The following is a 21449-nucleotide window of genomic DNA, read 5'->3' on the forward strand; positions in this document are numbered from 1 at the left end:
AATTGGTTTTCTTTTAAATGTTTAGTAGAATTCACTTGTGGATCCATCTGGTCCTGGGGATTTTTTCTAAGGAAGCTCATTGATTGCTTGTTCAATTTCTTTTTCTAAAAAAAAAAAAAAAAGGATATTTAAGAATTCTTTTTCTTCTTCTATTAATTTGGGCAATTTATATCCTTGTAAATATTCATTTCACTTTGGTTGTCAGATTTATTGGCACAGAATTGAACAAAATAGCTCCTAATATAAATTTCATTTTCATTGCTGGTGAATTCACCCTTTTCAATTTTGATACTGGTACCTTGGGTCATTTAACCCTTTTGAATATAAGGCAAATTTCCCTCTTTTACCACCAACTTTTTGACAATGAAGAAGTATACAAATTTTGACATCAGTTTTTAAAAACTTTGTGTTCCAACTTCTCTTCCTCCTTCCCTTCCCACCACCGAACATATAACTTATAACATAACATATACATAATACTTTGATGAGCCCGACTTAAAGCCTTTTTGATTGGTCAGACCTCACAATAGCTTACCCTTTGTTGGCACAGTCTTCAGGGACTCAGGATTGCCTCCACGCCAAGATAAGGAAGGTATCAGAGGATCTAGGATTTTGATGGAGGCAAGACAATGGCAGACAAACTAAAATGATAATACAGTTCTTTTGATGACAGTGGCTGAAAGGATAATCGCATTGGTGTAGGTCAGATTTTTTAAATTTAAAAATTATCACTCATGGACAAATGAATTTATTTTAGGCCCATAGTAATCTCTTTCTGGTACTGAGCCTGTAGTTCCAAGTCAATTTGCAATGCCATTATCCCAATGCCATTTAAGTGAACAATTCAAATTTAAGGAGTCATTGTTAAGCTACTATACTTTCAAAGAGAAACCAAGAAAGAGAAGGAGAGCACTTCCAAGATCATACCATTGAACCCCTTCATATTGCACTTCATATTACAGATAGGGAAACTAGCACCTAGAGAAGTGAAATGGTGTGTCTAATGTCTCAGACCTGGTTAGTATCATTTAGCTTCTTTTCTGCAGCCCTTAGGACTCAGTTCAGTGTTCTTTCCACTAAACAATGTTGCCTTTTGCCATATCATGACAGCACAGTGGTATTATATATGTCAACTTTATTATTTCTATGATTAGACATCTCATAGTGTTTTCAGCTTGTCAGCTTCCTCTGTAGTGAAGCACAGATACCAGAAACAATATCATGTCATAGTGCTATTCTACCTTGAGCCTTCACCCCTCGATTGCCCTCAAAAGACCCCAAACCATAAGTCTGGACCAAAAGACCTCTTATATATTTGGGGTAAAGGGGAAGGTGTGGAGTTCTGAGGTGGACCCTGTAACCTCCACATAGGATTCACTTCTGCTGAAGGTTAGAAAATGGTGAATTTCCTCTCACTGAAGGTCTTTGGGCAGAGATGAGATGACCATTCTTCAAGGGTGTTGTAGAAGCAGTTCCTCTTCAAATAGGAGCTTAGGGTTTCTTCCAACTTTGAGGCTCTGCAATTCATTGGAATGCCTAGTTCATTTCTTATCCCATGAACCTTCACCAGAATTACCCTTCTTTCCCCAAGGATCTCTTAGATTTCCAGAGATAAGCCTAGCCAAAATTCAATTCTGTGACAATGACTGTGAACTAAATAATGGGAGCTACTTTGTGACACAAGCATAAAATGGTCAGGACACATAGACACTATAGTCATACAAACCATTGGTATTTTACCAAAAAAATTTAAAAAGCAGGTTTTAATAAACATGAATGGAGTCTTCCTTCATTGAATCCCAGAAAGAAAAATTCTTGGAAATCAACCATTCTCCTGAGAGTTATTTCTGGCATTATATCATACCCAAAAGAGCCCTAAAAGATTTCATGAATAGGCAATTCTGGGGAGCATTTTATTTCACCAGAGAATCCAGTTATTAAAAGTAAATAAATAAAAACAACAAATTCTCTCATTTAAACCCTGCCAATTGAGGGTCACACATAACCCACACTCTTTAGATGAGAATTGTCCTCTAGTCTCACTCCTTTCATTTGATTGGTGTTGATACTACCACAGCAAGACAACACAGACAGAAAGGGCTGAGAATTCTTCCTTTCAAGTTAAACACCAAGAAACTCTTATCAGCAAAAGCCAGTGGAAGTACATTCTTGCATCTGGCAGAGAATCTTGGTAATCCCATGAGCTTTTGCAGTTGTGTGAAGGAGGTATGGGAAGGGAGGCTATGTTTGCTTCTCTGAGGTACAGTCCAAAAAATCGCCATAGTAACCCAGGGATTTACTTCCTTAGGATAGTAAATTACCAGAAGAAATTAAACCTAAAGAACTACAGGTAGAGATGGGAGGGCCAACATGGAGAAGGAAATAAAAGCCACGATCAAAGAATGCCTAAATAATGACATCAGAGAGGCAGCCTGGCCTTGCACTCTAGAAAACAGAGAAACCTTGGCATTCTAGCCTTCTGGCAAACAACAAATACTTACTGAAAACCTACTGTGGGAAAGGCCTGTGGTTAGTACTGCCAGAGATCCAAAGATAAGGACAAACTGTTTTCCCTGTCTTCAAAGAGCTTACAGTTTTGTGAGAAGAAATTAGACAAATCTATAAGAGTTTTGTGAGGGGAAATGAAACATATACTTGTAGAACATTAACAATACCAAGCAACATATTTAGACTCACTCTGTTGTTTCCCTGAGCAAAACTAGAACAAAGGGTTAGAAATTATAGGGAGGTAGATTTTAGTTAAATATAGGAAAAAATGGACAAACTTGCTAACTATTAATCAGAGCTCTTCAAAAATTAAAAAAAAAAAAGTGGCACTAAGTAATGAGCTCCATTTCAGGGATGTTTATGAAGATACTATTTGACCACCTTGTCAGGGATATTTAAAAAGTGTGGGAGGTCAAACTATATGGTCTCTAAGGTCCCCCTAATGTTTTTTGTAAAGGCATTTATATAGCACTTATATAGCCTAGGCACTGTGCTGAGCATTTTGCAAATACCATCTCATTTGATCCTCATAACAACCCTGTAAGGAAGGTCCTATTATTCTCATTTTACAAATCTCAGGAAACTGAGGCAGTCTGAGGTTAAGTTCCTTGCCCAGGGTCACACAACTAGGAAGTGTCTAAGGCCAGATTTGAACTCATATCTTCCAACTAGCTGCCCCTAAAGATTGAAGATTCTATAATTCTATGATATGATTGGTAAATGAGTGTTGTAAATGCTGTTTGAATGGGATGATAATGAATGCCAGTGAAAAGGCTGAACTACTCAACCTCTGTTTCTTTTCTGTCTTATTTTCCAAGGAGTATGATCCTTGGAATGGGATGAATTGAACAAAAATTTATAGGAAGTAGGAAGTAGTAGAAATCCAATATACATAAGGAGGTGGTATGATAGCACAGTAGCTTTTAATGAGTTCAAATCACAGGGTATGAATAAACTGGAAAACTGGAAGATATAATTACTGAAATGTTGATGACTTTTAAGAAAAAAAATTTTTACGTTTTGAGTCCCAAGCTGTTTCCCTCCCTACCTCCCAACCCTGCACTAGAGTAGGCCAACATTTGACATAGATATGTTTGTGAAACCATACAATACATACTTCCACATATCAGTTCTTTCTCTAGAAGTGGGTAGCATCTCCCTTCATAGGTTCTTTGTAGTCGATTTGACTATTCATCATACAATGTTGGTGTTACTGTGTCTTCTGGTTCTGCTCACTTCACTTTGCATTAGTTCGTGTTTTTCCAGGTTTTTCTGAAATCTGCCTGCTCATCCTTTCTTATAGCACAATAGTATTTTATCACAATCATATACCACAACATATTCAGTCATTTCCCAATTGATGGACATCCTCTCAATTTCGAGTTCTTTGCCACTACAAGGAGAGCTCCTATAAATATTTTAAAACATCTAGGTTCTTTTCCTTTTTCCTTGATCACCCTAGGAAACTGACCTAATAGTGGTATTGCTAGGTCAAATGATATACACACTTTTTAAACTCTTTGGACATAATTCCAAGCTGCTCTTCAAAATGGTTGGATAAGTTCACAGCACCATCATCAGTGTATTAGTGGCCCAATTTTTCTACATTTTCCTGATGGTATCTCAGAGTTCTTTTAATTTGCATTTCTCTAATTAATTATTTGGAGCATTTTTTCATAGGACTTTATGTAAATTTGATTTCTTCTTCCAAAAACTGGCTGTTTGTATCCTTTGGCCATTCATCAATTGGGGAATCGCTTACATGCTCCTAAGTTTGACAAAGTTCTCTATATATTTGAGATATGAGACCTTTATCTGAAAAACTGTCTATAAAAAAATTTCCCCAATATTCTGCTTTTCTTCTAATCTTGGCTACATTTGGTTTTATTTGTACAAAACCTTTTTTTAATTTAATGTAATAAAAATTATCCATTTTATATCTCACAATGTTCTTTATCTTATATAGTTATGAATTCTTCTGCTATCCATTAATCTGATAGGTAATATGTTTCATGTACTTATAATTTACTTATCTCTCCTTTTATATCTAGGTCATGCATCCATTTTGACCTTATCTTAGTAAATGGTATAAGATATTGTTCTATATCTAATTTCTACCTAACTGCTTTCTAGTTTTCCCAATGATTTTTACCAAATAGTGAATTTTTATCCCCCAAAGCTTAAATCTTCACATCGATCAAACACAAGGTTGCTATAACCATTTACTACTATGTATTATATGTGTACTTTAGTCCACTGATCAATCATTCTATTTCTTTTTTCTTTCTTTTTTTTTTTTTTAGTGAGGCAATTGGGGTTAAGTGACTTGCCCAGGGTCACACAGCTAGTAAGTGTTAAGTGTCTGAGGCTGGATTTGAACTCAGGTCCTCCTGACTCCAGGGCCGGTGCTCTATCCACTTGCTCCACCTAGCTGCCCCTTGAAGTGAAGGGAGGGAAGTGGGATGGAGGGGAGGCAGTTGGCAGTGGTGGTCATGGGGAAGAGAAAAGGGGGAAGAATTGTACAAAAAATGTTTATAGCAACTCTTGGTGGAGGCTAGGAATTGAGAGTCAGGGGAATGTCCGTCGGTTGAGGAATGATGGAAAAGGCTGTGTTGTATAATTGTGGTGGAATGGTCTTGTGCTGCAGGGGCTAACAGGCGGGATGATCTCTGAAAAACCTTGAAAGACTAATGAACACCGATGTGTAGTGGGGTGAGCAGAGCTGGGAGGACATTGTGCGTAGTGACAGCAGTGTTGTTCAGTGAGCAATTGTGAATGACTTGGCTACTCCCAGCAGTGCAATGATCCAGGACAGTCCCCAGGGAACTAATGAGGAGGCTTGCTGTGCACCCCTACAGAAAAAACTGATAAAAAAGAACACTTGTGGATTGTACATATATAACCTGATTGTGATCTCTTGGAGGGGGGAGGAAATGGAAGGGGGGAGGGAGAAAAATTTGGAACTCTAAGTCTTATGAAAATGAATGTTGAAAACTACCCTTACATGTAAATTGAAGTGTTTTTAATAGGAATGAGTGTTGTATTTTGTTACAAGCTTTTTCTGAGTCTATTGATGTCATATGATTTTTGTAGTTTTTGTTATTGATATAATCAATTATGTTAATAGTCTTCTTTATTTGAACCAGCCCTACATTCCTAGCATAAATCCCATTTGGTCAACATGTATAATCTTTGTGATATATTGTTGTACTCTCCTAGCTAATAATTTATTTAGGATTTTTGCCTCAATATTCATTAGGGAAATTGGTGTCTAATTTTCTTTCTCTGCTTTTAATCTTCCTGGTTTACATATTAGCACCATATTTGTTTCCAAAAAGGAGTTTGGTAGGATTCCTTTGCCTATTCCAAATGATTTATTTTATATTGGAATTAGTTGATCTTTAAATGTTTAGTAGAATTCACTTGTAAATCCATCTGGTCCTGTTGCTTTTTTTTTTCTTAGGAACCACATTTATGGCCTGTTCAATTTCTTTGTCTGTAATAAGTTTATTTAAATATTCTATTCCCTCTTCTGTTAATATGGGCAGTTTATGTTTTTCTAAGTATTCTTCAATTTAACTTAAATTGTTAAATTTATTGGCATATAATTGGGCAAAATAACTCCTAATAATTGCTTTAATTTCATCTTCATTAGTGATGTATTCACCTTTTTCATGTTTTATACTAGTGATATGGTTTTCTTTTCTCATTTTAAAATTCATATTATCCAGTGGTTTGTCCATTTAAATTTTTTCCCATAAAACCAACTGCTAGTTTTATTTCTTAATTCAATGGTTTTCTTACATTCGATTTTGTTAATCTCATGGTTAATTTTCATAATTTTCCATTTGGTTTTTAATTGTTCTCTTCTATTTTATTTTATTATATCCTAATGTTTTATGAAGTCGTTAACTTCCCCATGCCCAATTCTAATTTTTAAGAAGTTATTTTCTCTGGTAAGCTTTTGGATCTCTTTTTCCAATTGGTTGGCTTTCTTCTCATAATTTTCATTATTTTCTTGGATTACTCATTTCTTTTTCCAGTTTTTCCTCAAACTCTCCTATTTGAGTTTTAAAGTCCTTTTAAAATTCTTCCAAGAACTCTTTTTGAGCTTGTGACCATTTTACATTTTTCTTTGAAGCTTTACAAGTGGTTTGGTTTTTTTTTTTTACTTCATTGTCTTCTTCTAAGTTTGAACCCTGACCTTCTCTATCACCATAATAGCTATCTGTGGTCATGTTCTTTCTCTATTGTTTGCTCATTTTTTAAAACAGCCTATGTCTCAACTATTTATGTTAGTGTTGGGCTCTATTCCTATGATGTAAGGGATAATGCCCTAAGCTTCACCTATTTTTTGTGCTATTGTTTTCTGAGCTCTATCTAGAAGGCTTTTACCTTTGGCTTCTTTCAATGTTCTATGATCCAAGGCCAGGTGTTGTCACTGTGCCTCTAGGTTGTACCTTGGTTAATGAGGGATCTCAGGTACTCCTTTCTGCCCCTAAGCCTCAACCATAGCCCCCAAAATGCTCTTGCTCCCTGTTGTCCCTGAAGCAACTATTCTCCTATGGGCAACCCTAACCAGCAGAGTCTCTATGCTTCTGCTACTGCACTCACTGGTGTGTGCTCACTCCTCCTCTCCCACAGCCACAACCTGGGACCTTCTTTGGTCAGTGCAACAGGGCCCCATGTCCAGCAGAGGACCCTGCAATCTGATCTGCCAACCAACCCCCATACTGACTGTAGTACAAAAGTTTCTGAACCTGAGGTTGCCACAGACGCAACTGCTGCCACCCACATGGCTGCCCCCAGGGCTTGCTAATTATTGAATAAGTAGATACTGTCTAGGTATCTGCACTTCACTCTGGCTGAACCACTACCCTGGAAGCGCAGATCTTTCCTAATCTCATCCCAAGTTGTCTTAGACCAACAACAACTTTACCCCAACTTTTAGTTATTTTTGCCACTCAAAAATTTACTTTGAGGCATTATTTTAAGTTATTTGGGTCCAGGGGTTGGGGATTTCGGAGATACAGGTAATTTCCTGCCTTACTCAGACATCTTAACATAGTTCCCTCTGTTGATAACTTTTGAAAGGTCTTGGAGAAGAAAAGAAGAGTTGTAATACTGGAGAAGAGTCTGATTTTATTTTTTTTAAAAGGTAGAATCTACAAACTGTAAACCAGTGAGCTCGAATTTGATTCCTTGAATAATCCAAGAGCACATTATTAGTGAAGGGGTAGTTTGGATGTTAGAAAGAAAAGAAATAATCATTAGAAGCCAGCTTGGTTTTGTTAAGAAGAAGACATAGCTGACTGATCTCATTTCCCTTTTTGGCTGAGTAAATAAACTGGTAGAGTAGGGGAAGCTGTGAAGATTAGTTTTTAGTAAAGCATTTGGCAAAATCTCTGTAGACAAGATAGAGAGTTATGGGCTATAAGACCGTGTATAGTCAGGTAGATTTGGAACTGTCTGAATGACTGGACCCATAAAATAATCCTTAGTAGTTCAGTGTTAACTTGGAGGAAAGTCATCAGTCATGTAATCTAATTTGGCCCTGTCCTGTTCAACACGTGTTTTGGACGAAGACACAAGAGGCATACTTGTCAGAATTGCCAGTGATGCAAAGGTGGTAAGGGTAGCTAACACGTGGAATGAGAATCAAGATCCAAAATGATCTTGACAGGCTAGAAGAGGGGTTAGCAAACTATAGCCGGTGAACAGCCTTCTTCAGTTTTTTGTTTCACCTGTGAACTAAGAATTTTTAATTTTTATAAATAAATAAAGCTTTATTTAAAATATAGAAAGCATTACTAGTCTTCACCAATCTCTGGACTAGAATGATGGGCTAAATCTAATAAGATGAAATTTAATAGGGAACACTATCAAGCTTTATACTTAGATTTTGAAAGTCTGCTTCACAAATATAAAGTGGGAAGTGGAGTAGATAAGGAAAGGTAACAGTTCCTGTGGAAAAGATTTGTAAGTTTTGGTAGGCAGCAAGCCCAAAAGGAACCAACAGAATTATGTGACAGGCAGAAAAGACAATACTATACTAGGACGTGTTAAAAGGCATAGTGTCCAGGAAAAGGGAAGTAATTGATCATAATCCTTTGGCCTGGTCAGAACACAGCTGGAATAATGTATCCTTGTTCCACATTTTTGAACAGTTGTAGACAAATTGGTATATATCCAGATCAGGGTGACCTGGATGGTGAGAGTACCAAATATGTGCATAAAAGAATATGTTGAAAGAACTAGGTATTTTTAGCCAAGAGCTGACTTTGGGGATGGGGAGGACATAAGTAGATGGTGGTGGTGGTGATGGTAGCAGCAGCTAATATTGACAGCACCAGCTGTGTGCCAAGCACTGTAGTAAGCACCTTACAAATAATTAATTTGATTCTCAAAACAACTCTGGGAGGTCAGTGTTATTATTATCCCCATCTTATAGATGAGGAAAATGAGGCAAAGAAAAACTAAGTAACTTTCTAGACTAAGTAAGTATCAGCTAGGAAGTCTGAGGCTGTATTTGAACTTGTCTTCCTAACCCCAGGCCCGATGCTCTATCCACCGCACCACCTAATTGCCTGTGATATAGGTATTTGAATGATTTGGGCATTTGAAGGACTGCCATGTAAAAAAGACATTAGATTTGTTTTGCTTTACCCCAGAACACAGCTGATATTAGGCCTCAGGTAAAGAATATACATCCTAATCAGTAGTTGTCCAAAAGTAGAATGGACGGACATTCTTGAAAAGTAATGGTTTCCTTGTAATGTTGGGGATGATGTAGAGAAGGTTTGTGTCTTTAGAATAAATATTTCAGAGATCCTTTCTGTGACCTTATGATAGTTCAAATAAAGCAATAAATCACTTTGGTCTGGTATGGTAAGGGAGATTTCCCAGAGGAGGTGAGACTTGAGTGCCCACAGGCTTTGAAGGGTAGATAAGAGTTCTGTTTCAGAGTCTGCTGCTGCGTGGCCTGAAGCTAGTTGATTTACCTCTTAAGTATAGATGTTAACACCTACCTGCCTCTTAGTGCTGCAAAGAAGAATTAATTACTATTTGTGAAGTATTTTGAGATCCATGGATGAAAGGGCAGCTATAAATGCAGATTATTCTTCTTATTATTGTTGTTATTTTTTATTAAAAGCACTAGATGTCTGCCCATGCAATAATGCCTTAGGTTATGCCCTGAGTAGAAACAAGTACTAACTTCAGACACATGTTGTAATCTCTGAGCAGAAAACCAGGGAGGCCCCAGCAGAGTGGAAGCTAAATTGCATGGGGGTGGAGAGACACCCCATAGACTATGGGAACCTGAGTGACTTCTTTCATGACCATCTTAACTAGTGTTGCTAGGGTATGCAATTGCTTCGTGGAGTTTGGGAACACAGAGGAGAGCTTGCGTTCTCCAGAGTCTAGCATCCCCAATCTTATTTCTTGGGGGTGAGGACTGAAGTTAATTATCACATCACTGTCTGGTAAAAGGCAGCAGATTGGGAGTTGGGAGCCAGCTACCTGCTTTTCTATTGCCCGTATACATAGAGATATGGAACGTCTGAGTTGGAAGGGTCTTAAAGGACCTAGTTCAGCTTCTTCATTCAGCAGCCAACCCAGTACTAGAAACTAAGCTTCCCAACTAATTCGCAAATACCAGGCCCATGTGACAAGGAGCTTTTGATGTGAACCTGTTTTATCCTACAGACCATGAACATTTCAAATGAGATAACATGAAAAGCATTTGATGAGTTTTCAAGTGCTCCATGGATGCTGGCTCTCATTGACCAGCTGAGAGGCCACTGAGGCCCTTGACTCTGGATATAGAGAGAAAGGACCTCAGCTCAGTTCAGGCTCTCCTACTTGTTAAAGTCCTAGACAGCCAACCTTGGGCAAAGGGCTTCACTTCTCTGGACCTTAGTTTGTTCATCTATAAACTGAGGAGATTGGATCAGATGGTCTCTAAAGTCCCTTCCAGCCCTCAAGATGTACTCCTGTGGCTCCTCCAGTAAGAACTATGTCTCTTTTACTGTTCATTAGCAGGAAGCACCAGTGAAGACCATACTTCTTTATCCATTCAGTCAAGAACCATTTATTAAGTACTTAGTATGTACAAAGCACTATCCCAGGCATTGGAGGAGAGACAAGGATAATTAAGATAACAAGACAGGGGCAGCTAGGTGGCGCAGTGGATAGAGCACCGGCCCTGGAGTCAGGAGTGCCTGGGTTCAAATCCGGCCTCAGACACTTAACACTTACTAGCTATGTGACCCTGGGCAAGTCACTTAACCCCAATTGCCTCACTAAAAAAAAAAAAAGATAACAAGACAGATACAATGTTACATCATAAATACACCATCTTCTAGAATGAGAACTCCACAGAGGTTCAGTTTTTGACCTGTTGAGTATAAGGCACCCATGTTACAAGCTCATTGAGAGTAAGGATTGTCTCATTCTTTCTTTGTACTTCTGTCCCTGGTGCCTACCACAATGCCTGACACAAAGTAGGCATTTAAAAAATGCTTGTTGATTGATTGATTGAATGATTGACTGAACCAGATAGAGATCAACAGCAGACAATTGGTGAAAAAAGACTGAATTTCTAGAAGGAGATATGGGTTGGTTATGTAGATTTGAGGATCACCTACAAAGACATGATGGTTGAAACTATGGAAACAAATGAGCTCACTGAGAGAGTGTGGAGGTAAAAAAAGAGGGACTCCAGGATAATCCTGAGATCTACCCACATATAGAGAATAGTACTTGGATAATGATCCTGCAGAGGAAACTGAGTAACAGGCAGGAGGAGAACCAGGAGAAAGCAGTTTCATGAAAGCTCAAGGAGGGTAGGGTATTCAGAAGGATGGGGTGGTGAGAGCATCATTCTTCAGAGGGTTTGAGAAGAATGAAGACTGAGAAATAGTGGTTGGCTTTAGCCATGAAGAGGTGAGGTCAGTAAAGATGTTGGGGAGATCAGTGTCAGTTGAGGATCCCATAGTGTGAAAGTGTAAATTGTAGAAACATAGATTGAGAGCTGTAAGGGACCTTAGAGACTATCTAGTCCAACTACCTCATTTTAAGGATGAGGAAACTGACGCACAAGTAGGTTAGGTGACTTGTCCAATGTCACACAAGTAGCGCATAGCACATGTGGGATTTGAACCCAGGTCCCAGTTTCAAATCCACTTCTCTTTCCACTGTACCATGCTGCATTTGAATGGGTTGTGAGCTACACCGGTGGAGAGGAATGCCTACATCATTGAGATCACATAGCCATTAAAATAATGAAATATAATTATTATCTCTAGGACATGGAGAACTTGTCTCTACTCTAAAGGCTAAGTTTCACTTGAGGGAGAGAGATAAAGGAAAACAGTAGAAGAATAGAGAGAGCTGAAGGAGAATGAGACAAATCAAAAGGCAGCATCTATTCAAACATTCATTCACCATGTGCCAGATACTATGCATAAAGCACAGCAAATCACCTCACTAGGTACTAGTAAGATCCAAAGAAGAAAAAAAGATGGTGCCTGCAATTAAAGCATGCAAATGCAATAAGCAGGGGGCAGGATATGATCATTTTAAGGAAAGAGAGATCATTCTTCAATTGGGGTTTGAAATTGGTATTGAAAGTCTAGGATCAGCTTCTTCATCAGTACTTCCAGTTGGAGAGCTAAAGACACAGACCATAGAGTAAGGCCTACCCAATGAAAAGACCGCCAAGAATAAGTGGGGAAGCACCAAAGCTAAACGTAATCTTCATGCCGTTATCCAGAGGCCTGCTGTGGTGGCTTATACCTAGAAAATCAAAGGTATGCACCCTGCCTTCAGAGAGTATACTATGTAGTTGAAGAGACCAAATGTATACCCAGGGAGATGGGAGAGGAATAAGGGGTTACCTGACAGCAATGGACAACAAGCATCGCTTGGAGAATTATACACAGATTGGCTTACTTTATAGTTTATATTCAAAACCTTTGTGTTTCTGTTTCAACTGTGAAAGCTTTGGTTTCTACCACTAGTGAACTGAAATGTTGAGATGTCTCCAAACAATCTAAAGCCATTCTAAATAACAGAAGCATTCAGTGTGGTTGTGGCCCATGTTACCGCACACAAGAGACTGTCATTCAACATACGATACCCAACAGAACCTCTAACAGTCAGTGAAGGCAGATTTAGGCAGAGACCATGAGTACTTCCTCTTTGAAAAAATGTACTTTCAGTTTTTCTCCTCCTACAGGTATAAAAAGTGGGAGATAATCTATGGGATCAGTGATTAAATCAACAATCTATTCACAGAAAGATCTCTGTAACTTTGCCCAGCCACAAAAGCTGAGTTGTGTTGTGTTTGTTTTTTTTTTACTTGCATTTTTACTCCAAGATGGGTGAGGAGCCCACAATGACTTCAGTCTAACAGCTGCATTACCTTCACCCTTTTCTCAAAGTGCCAGACTCTGTGGTGTTGTGCAAAGCAAATTAAACAAAAAATAATTCCCTGCTCAACCAGTCAACAAGAATTTATTATTGCTTACTATATGTCTGGCCCTGGGCTAAGTGCTGGCACACACACACACACACACACACACACACACACACACACAAAGGCAGAGACAAAAACAATGTCCCTACCCTCAAGGAGCTCACATGTTAATGGGGGAGAGAACAGGCAAACACCTGTGTACATTCAAGATACATGATATAAATGGAAGGTAATCTCCAATGGGAGTGGAGTTATGGGAATAATAAGACAAAGGCCTGCAAAAGGTGGGAAGAAGAATTTATGGTGTAAAAGAGACTCTGATGCAAACAGATTTTCAAGATAGACACTATACCAGGACCCTTGCTATTTATTCTTAAGACTGTGTTCCTCAGCCTTTCATTCTTTTCTTGCCCAGTCCTGGCTATCACTTAATACCTAGTCCTCCAGATGACCTAGCCTTTGTCAGAGTCTACATTTCCTGCATCCTACAAAGTCCTATGTTAAATAAATATATACCAAGGAATAGAGAGTAGGGAAGTAAGGAGCAAGGCAAAAGATCTACATTGCACAGGAATAAGGACTCTGGACAGGAAACTAAAGCCAGGGTGTGAGGCGAAATCTTTCTTAATGGAACTGGAATGTATGAGGCAGGGACTGAACCACAAGTATCAATCAACTAATCAAGGCAAGTCCTGTTTACTAGATACAAAGTCAGAGTGAACCCAGCAGAAAAACTCTTTATGCTCAGCCTCTAAGCTGTGGGTCTAGGAATCCTTTCTATTTCCCCTGCTCAAATACTATAGGAATCCTAAAGCCTAGGAGGGACTAAGACTGCAGAGGAAGTCTGAGTGGTCCAGTTGTGGAACTTGGAAGGCTGCAGGGAAGGAAACTAGGACCCTCATTGACATTGAGCTGCTGAAGTCATCTTGATATCTCCCAACAAACTCCCAAGAAACTTCCTACAAGTATTCCTTTTGAGAGCCCACAATGACTTCCCCTTGACAGAGAGGCATCAAAAATAGAACATTCAGAAATTATTTAACGTTAACAATAACTAGCACCTCAAATGTGTTAGTTTGGAAACAAAATTGGGCTTAGGCATTTAATGGAATGGTGAATATTGTTGTTGTTCAGTCATTTTTGTGGGGTTTTTCCAGTCACGTCTGACTCTTTGTGACCCCATTTGGGGTTTCCTTGACAAAGATACTGGAGTGGTTTGCCATTTTCTTCTCCAGGTCATTTTACAGATGAGGAAACCGAGGCAAACAGGGTTAAGTGACTTTCTCGGGGTCACAAAGCTAGTAAATGTCTGAAGCCAGATTTGACTTTGGGAAGATGAGCCTTCCTGACTCCAGGCCTGGCACTCTATCCACTGCACCAAAACAACACAATAACTCATTTGCCTTGGCCTGAGACCTCACCAATGTCTAAACATACCATGATTCTGGCAGGGGCATTGCTGTACCTACCAGATAAGGTTATTTTGTAATGATAGTGCCAGATTTTTTGCTTTCTAAGGCGCTTCAGGATAAGGTAGTAAAATTCCCAGAAGCCCTGTGAAGACTTGAAAAAAAAGTTAGGTTAATAGCAGTAATAGCAACTTTTATGGTTATAAAACATTAATGACACACTTTCATTTGCTATTCACAGCAACTCTATGCACACATTATTATCCTATTTTACAGATGAGGAAACGAAAGCTCAGAGGTTAAGTGCATAGCTAATGTGGAGGACCTAGAACCCAAACCCAGTTCTCCGCATTATTTGTTCATTGTTCTTTCTGCTACACCACACTAGCTAAACAAATTCATTGTCATGTTCACCTTAATGAAAAAATGGTCTTTGGGCCATAAAGAGAGTAATTCAGAATAATTCAGTGTTTATACTGGAGCTAAAGGACAATGAGGAGAAGAGAAGACCACGAGAAGTGATTAGCTGGGTTACTCTTGCACTATTTACAGAATTGCTTTGATTTTCAAACCACAGTCAGTTTTCAGATGGCTGATTAAAAACATGTGCCAGAAACTGAAAGAAAAAATGGAGACCCAGATGTTTTGTGGCCACATTTGTATGATGACCTCCATCTGCAGGTAGCGTGGCTTAGCAGTGTCCTTGCCCGGTGATACCTCAGCTAAGACCACTCATCTCATTTGACTTTCTTTCATGACCCCAGTATAGAGCCATAAGCCAGAACTTATTCCTACACAAAGAAAATCTTTTGGTAAAAGATATCTCCAAGAGCCCTTGTGTGTTCTCAGAAAACATTGTATGGCAATCTGCCTTTAGTCAAGATGCTTCAAGTTGTACTGCTAAAGGGAATAAAGAGATGAAACCCCTTTGAATGTGATTTTCTTTACCTAGGATCTCCTATTTTCTAAATCTCCACTGGGTGAAATACTATTGTCTCAGTTTCTTCATCGGAAAAATAATATATACAATATATATATCTACCTCACCAGGTTGTTGTAAGGAAAATGGTTCATAAATAGGTGTAAGTTTTTATTATCAAATGTAGAGGGGGCAGCTAGGTGGCACAGTGGATAAAGCACCGGCCTTGGATTCAGGAGTACCTGAGTTCAAATCCGGCCTCAGACACTTAACACTTACTAGCTGTGTGACCCTGGGCAAGTCACTTAACCCCCATTGCCCTGCAAAAAAAAAACAAAAACAAAAAACAAATGTAGAAATGTGGGCTATATTAGGAGAAAATGGATATCCCTATTTAACTATACTAGATATATAAAATGGAGTAATATGAGTAAGTCTGGAAAAGTAGATTGAAGGGCCTTGAATAAGAGGCTAAGGAGTTTTTACTAAATTCAAGAAGCCTTTGATCGTGATTTCTCTGGGGGTAGGGGTATTTGGGGGAGGAGTCCTTCTTTAGGACCATTTCAACTTCCTCCTATGCTGAGGAATTCACATTTCACTAGCCTTGGTTTCTTCCCCAAGTGTTCTAGGGGGCAGAACTGGTCCCAGCTGGATGCCAGTCCCCTTCCTTAGGCCCAGTGGAATACTACATACAGAGGCAACTTACCCCATTCCCTCTGTTTGTCATTCTCTAGCTAAGTACTATTGCAGATCAGGGCACTGTTCCAAACAGAGCAACTGTGAGTTTCTATGATGCTAGAGGAAGGCAGGGTAGAGCACTGAGAACAGTGGAATGGGGAAGGTAGGGAGGCAGAGAGTTGAGTTCTGCTGCAAACTCAATGAGCACATTAGGGATTAGCCTGCCCTCAAGGATAGGAGGCTAGGCTTAGAATAAAAGGGTAATAGGGTCAGAGGCTCAGCACTGGAAGAAGTCTTAGAGGTCATCTGGGGCTTATCTGACTACATAATCTGACTCCAAATCCAGCTTTCTTTCCATTATACCACACCACCTCCCCTTTATAGAAGAGTGTGGCACAGTAGACAGTCTGGGGACCTGGTATCAAATTCTACCTCCATGTGCTTAAAAGCTCTGTGGTCATAGGCAGTCAGATAGCACAGGGGATGGAGCACCAGGACTGGAGTCAGATGCTTACCAGCAGCGTGACCCTAGCCAAGTCACTTAACCTCTGTCTGCCTCAGTTTCCTCTTCTGTAAAGTGAGGGTAATAGTAGCACCTGCCTCCCAGGGTTGTTGTGAAGATCAAGTGAGATAATATTTGTAAAACACTTAGCATAGTGCCAGGCATAGAGTAGTCACCTAATAAATGCTTGTTCCATTCCCTTCTTTCCCTTGTGGTCTAGTCATTTCACCTTTCAGAGCTTCAGTGTTCTCATCTATAAAACAAGCTCACAAGAGCACCCAATTTAGAACTAGAATTTTGGGTTCAGAATCCTGCTCTGCTACCTATTTGCTTTGTAGCTGTGGGCTATATATTTCATTTCTCTGGGTTTGTTTCTTCTGCTATAAAATGAAGAGTTTGGTTTAGATGACCTCTGTGGTCCTACAAACACAATCAGAAAGTTACTGTTAAGAAAGTATTGTATAGGGGCAGCTAGGTGGCGCAGTGGATAAAGCACTGGCCCTGGAGTCAGGAGTACCTGAGTTCAAATCTGGCCTCAGACACTAAACACTTACTAGCTGTGTGACCCTGGATAAGTCACTTAACCCTCATTGCCCCACAAAAAGAAAGAAAGTAAGTATTGTATAGGGGCAGCTAGGTAGCGTGGTGGATAGAACACCGGCCCTGGATTCAGGAGGACCTGAATTCAAATCCAGCCTCAGACACTTGACACTTACTAGCTGTGTGACCCTGGGCAAGTCACTTAATCCCAATTACCTTACCAAAAAAAACCCAAAACAAAACAAACAAAAAAAGTATTGTATAAATGTGGGTAGTTATTATGTAGAAGTGTTCATATGAAAGAATTGGGAGAGAATGGATAGAACAACAAATGGTATTATTATAACAATACGTGTACAACTTTCTCCTCATAAAAACAATGCTTGAGATTCTTTGTCTCACTGACTTCCATTAGAATATAATTCCAAAGAGTTTCATTTCTTCAGGATTGTTAGGGTATCAGCTCTTCCATTTAAGTAAATTTCTTTGATAAATGGATTTTCCCCCTTCAAATTCCAAAACTCTTTTTAATCAAACCATATTTAAGGAATTGTAATTTATTGCAACTTGCCTACCTCCTTAAACAGAGCATGTATCAGTTATTCAAAGATCTGGAATTTTGTCTGATTGGATACTCCTCCCCACATGCGTTGAAACTGATGTTATTCCATTGGTGATCTCTGAAAACCATTGTGGCTGAAAAACTCATCCTTCTGCAAATAGTTTGTTGATACCCCCATTTTATAGTTAAGGAAACTGTGGCAGATGGGTTAAATGATTTTCCCAAAGTTACACAGCTAGTATCTAAAGCCAGATTTGAATTCAAGGCTTCCTGTGCCCCCTGGCTGCCCCATTTTCTAAGCCTTTTCACCCAAGTGGAACTTTGATATCTCCTCTTTTCAGATCCAGTCAGTGTCTGTCCATGACTTACTGAGACACTGCCACATCTTAGTAGTCCGTGGAGAGTGGTACAAAGTACTTGTGAAGCTGAGAGAAAAAGAGTATCTTGTTCTAGTGAAGGCTTGCTCCATGGTGCCTTGAAGGACACGTAGGATCCAGAGAAGCTTAGGCAGGGGTTAGGAGCGGCATTCCAGGAAGAGAAAATGCCATGATCACAAGCACAAAGGCACAAGACGTGTTTGGAGAATGGCCAGTCATCCACTTTGGCTGAAAGATAGGGTAGGTCCTGGAGAGTTACTGGAGGCAAGATTGAGGGGAGCAGGTCAGATGGTCGAATGTCCTGAATTTGAGCCGGAGGAATTTAGGCTTTATTTACTAAGTAATTGGGGGCGGGGGAGTCATTAAAGGTTTCTGAGCAAAGGAATTACTTGATCCGAGCTGTGATTTAGGAAGATTAATTTGTGGCACTTTGCAGGATGAATTGGAGATGGAAAGAAACGGTAGAGGCAAGGAGACCAGTTACGATAATATTGCAGTTCTTTCAGGCAAGAGATAAAGGATCCGAGTTAGGTTGGTGGATTTGGGAATGGAAAGGAATGCCACATATGAGACACTGCAGAGGAAGAACCTGCAAGATGTGGCCACTGCCCCGAAGAGAGGGTGAGGCATAGCAAAGAGTCAACAACTCATGTTTCTGCGGTGCTTTCAGATCTACAAGGCACTTCCCCCACATCACAAAATCCCTGTTAAGTAAGTCATGCAAGTATTAACAGAGTCAAAAGTAACCCTGAGGTTTCAAGCCAAAGTGAGCAGTAGAAGGGCTGCCCTTTAGTGGGGGGGAATAAAAAAGACTCAGGAAGAGGAGGCGGTTTGGGACATGAGATGCATTGTGTTTTGACTAGATGAAGTTATAAGTATCTATGGCACTTCTGGGTGGAGATGTCCAAAAGGTAGTTGAAAACATGAGTGTGGTGCTCAGGGGAGGCTTCTGGATTGGATGTCATCTGCATAGAGGTAAGGACTGAAGCCCTAAAAGTAGATGTAACCACAAAGAGAGAAAGTGTAGATTTGGGACAAAAAAGAGGTCAAAAGGCATGACCATGAGAACACTCACATTTAGGGGATCTGAGAAGAACAGGCCAGAGAAGAGCAATTGAAAGAATCAGGACAGCTCAATGTTAAATGGAAAGCTCAGGGAGAGATGAGTTTCAAGGAGAAAAATTAACCAGCAGCATCAAAGAGGACTGAGAAAAGGCCATTGTGATTTCAAGGTTCCTTGTTGACACTGGATAGAGCAAAAAGCCAGTTTGCCTCAATGAGCATATTCAATGTTCTAATTTAATTTAATTTTAATCTTAGAGGGTTCTCGATACATATATTACATATGATTTGCAGGTCCAAATCTTTTGTGGACTGGGAAATTGTATCACCATATGTGTTCCAGTCATGTCTAAAATAAGATTAAGGGGCTAGCTAGGTGGTGCAGTGGATAAAGCACCAGCCCTGGATTCAGGAGGACCTGAGTTCAAATTTGGCCTCAGACACTTGACACTTAATAGCTGTGTGACCCTGGGCAAGTCACTTAACCCTCATTGCCCCACCCAAAAAAGGAAGGAAGGAAGGAAGGAAGGAAGGAAGAAAGAAAGAAAGAAAGAAAGAAAGAAAGAAAGAAAGAAAGAAAGAAAGAAAGAAAGAAAGAAAGAAAGAAAGAAAGAAAGAAAGAAAGAAAGAAAGAAAGAAAGAAAGATTAAAGAAACCCTGAGTGAAGATCTGTGGGAATCTGCTCTTTTAAAAGTTCATATATTTGAACGTACACATTTGGGGACACATTATTTCGACTTTTTTTCTTGCTTCCTGTTTCTCAGTTGTGTTTCCTCTAGGTGAAATTCATGAGATGATAGGATAGAACTGGAAAGAACTCTAGGGAGCAGCTAATCCAAGACCCTCATTTTACAGCTGAAAATGGAGACTCAGAGAAATTAAGTCATTTGTGTGGACTCCGACAGTAATCAGCCAGGTTGAGCTTTGAGCCTGGGACTTTTGATTTTAAAGCTGGTGTTCTTTCTGCTATACTCCCTTTTGATAAGTGATATCTAGATAAATGAACTTTTACTATATTATTATCCTATTCTAAAGATTAGGAAACTATGGAGAGAAAATGTTATGATCTGGCCAGATCTTACCACTAGTCTTGAGTAGAAAAGTTTGTATGCCCAGCCCATCTTCTTTCCAGTAAATTAGACTTCTTATGTATTCAGATACCAATTTGAGATCTTAGGCCATTTGTAAATCATTTTTCAGCCCTTTGTTCTCCTTAAAGTGAAAAGCCCAGTTGGAAAATGAAAAATTCCTTTATATGGATGTCAAACATCTGTATGATTGCCTGAATTCTTCACATTTTACCTATCTGTTTGGATGGCTGGTAAACCACAGAAGGCAGCCTTGTGCTCAGAGAAACCCCTTTGGGTTCCCTCTGGCTCAAAGACACCTAGCAAAAGTCCTCTTAAATACAGAATGTACAAATTATCTACAGCCAAGATATCCTAAGAAGTGGCTATGGATGTGCATGATTCCTCTAAGTGGTCCTGAGAATAAACTGCGTGTTTAATTATGTCTCCGTTGAACAAATGAAGAGAGATTTGTGCCAGCAAAGAAAGAAAACAATTTTAAAATGCACACGTGATGAACAACAAATGTTCTGAGTTATGTCTGAAAGCTCAGAATTGCTGGGTCTTCATGCTGGTTTGTGCTAACCACAATTCCTTTTCTCTCTCCCTTTTCCCACCAGGGCTTATTTCAAAACTTTTGTCCCTCAGTTCCAAGAGGCCGCCTTTGCCAATGGAAAGCTCTAGGAAACACCAGTCTTAAGAGGATACCAGCCAGACTTCTCTGTCCACATGCATGTCAGCACATAAGACAACTTCCTGGAAGCCACTTGGAACATCTTCATGGGAGCATTTTGCTTTATCAGCAACTCAGATCACCACAGACAACAATGACTCTGTGGAAAAATCAAGATTGAGTTCTAACTTGAATGTTGCAGCTCGTTTTGTTTGCTCCCAGTTTCTTTCTCTATATTTTTTGTCAATCATAAGAATTTAAACCACAATATTAAAACACAGTATTTTTCCAAAGCAGGTAATGTATCACAAGTTCAGATATTCTCCTTCAGAATCATTTGTCCCTGAGATCTCAATAAAATTAAAATTTTCTCTCATACTGGTGTTTTGAATGTGTTTCTTTAAATAGCTTAGAGTTAATTTTCCATTAGAAACAGAAACTGGATGGGCATGGTAGCACATACTTGTCATCCCTGCTATTGGGGGAGGTTGAGACTTGTCAATGACTTGAGCTTAGGAGTTCTGAGCTGTACTAGGGCTAAAGCTGATAGGGTGTTTGCACTGTCTGGCACCAATGGGGTGAACCCTTGGGAGGGGGGATGGCAACATCAGACTGCCTGAGGATGGGCAAAGCTGCCCAGGTCAGAAACAGAGTGGATCAAAGTTTCTGTGC

General features: G+C 39.5%; 1 protein-coding gene across 2 annotated transcripts in view; it reads left to right on the plus strand.

Moving 5' to 3' along the window:
- BABAM2 (BRISC and BRCA1 A complex member 2) overlaps positions 1-21153 on the plus strand; it is a 584671-nt gene extending 563518 nt beyond the window's left edge. For both annotated transcript variants that reach the window (XM_043984330.1, XM_043984329.1), the window contains exon 12: positions 20725-21153. In XM_043984330.1, coding sequence (XP_043840265.1) covers positions 20725-20788 — 64 coding nt within the window. In that variant the 3' untranslated portion in view covers positions 20789-21153. The remainder of the gene's footprint in view (positions 1-20724) is intronic.
- Positions 21154-21449: the final 296 nt, after the last annotated feature.

Source organism: Dromiciops gliroides, chromosome 2 (assembly GCF_019393635.1).
Source record: "Dromiciops gliroides isolate mDroGli1 chromosome 2, mDroGli1.pri, whole genome shotgun sequence".
In the NCBI taxonomy this organism is placed as follows: domain Eukaryota; kingdom Metazoa; phylum Chordata; class Mammalia; order Microbiotheria; family Microbiotheriidae; genus Dromiciops; species Dromiciops gliroides.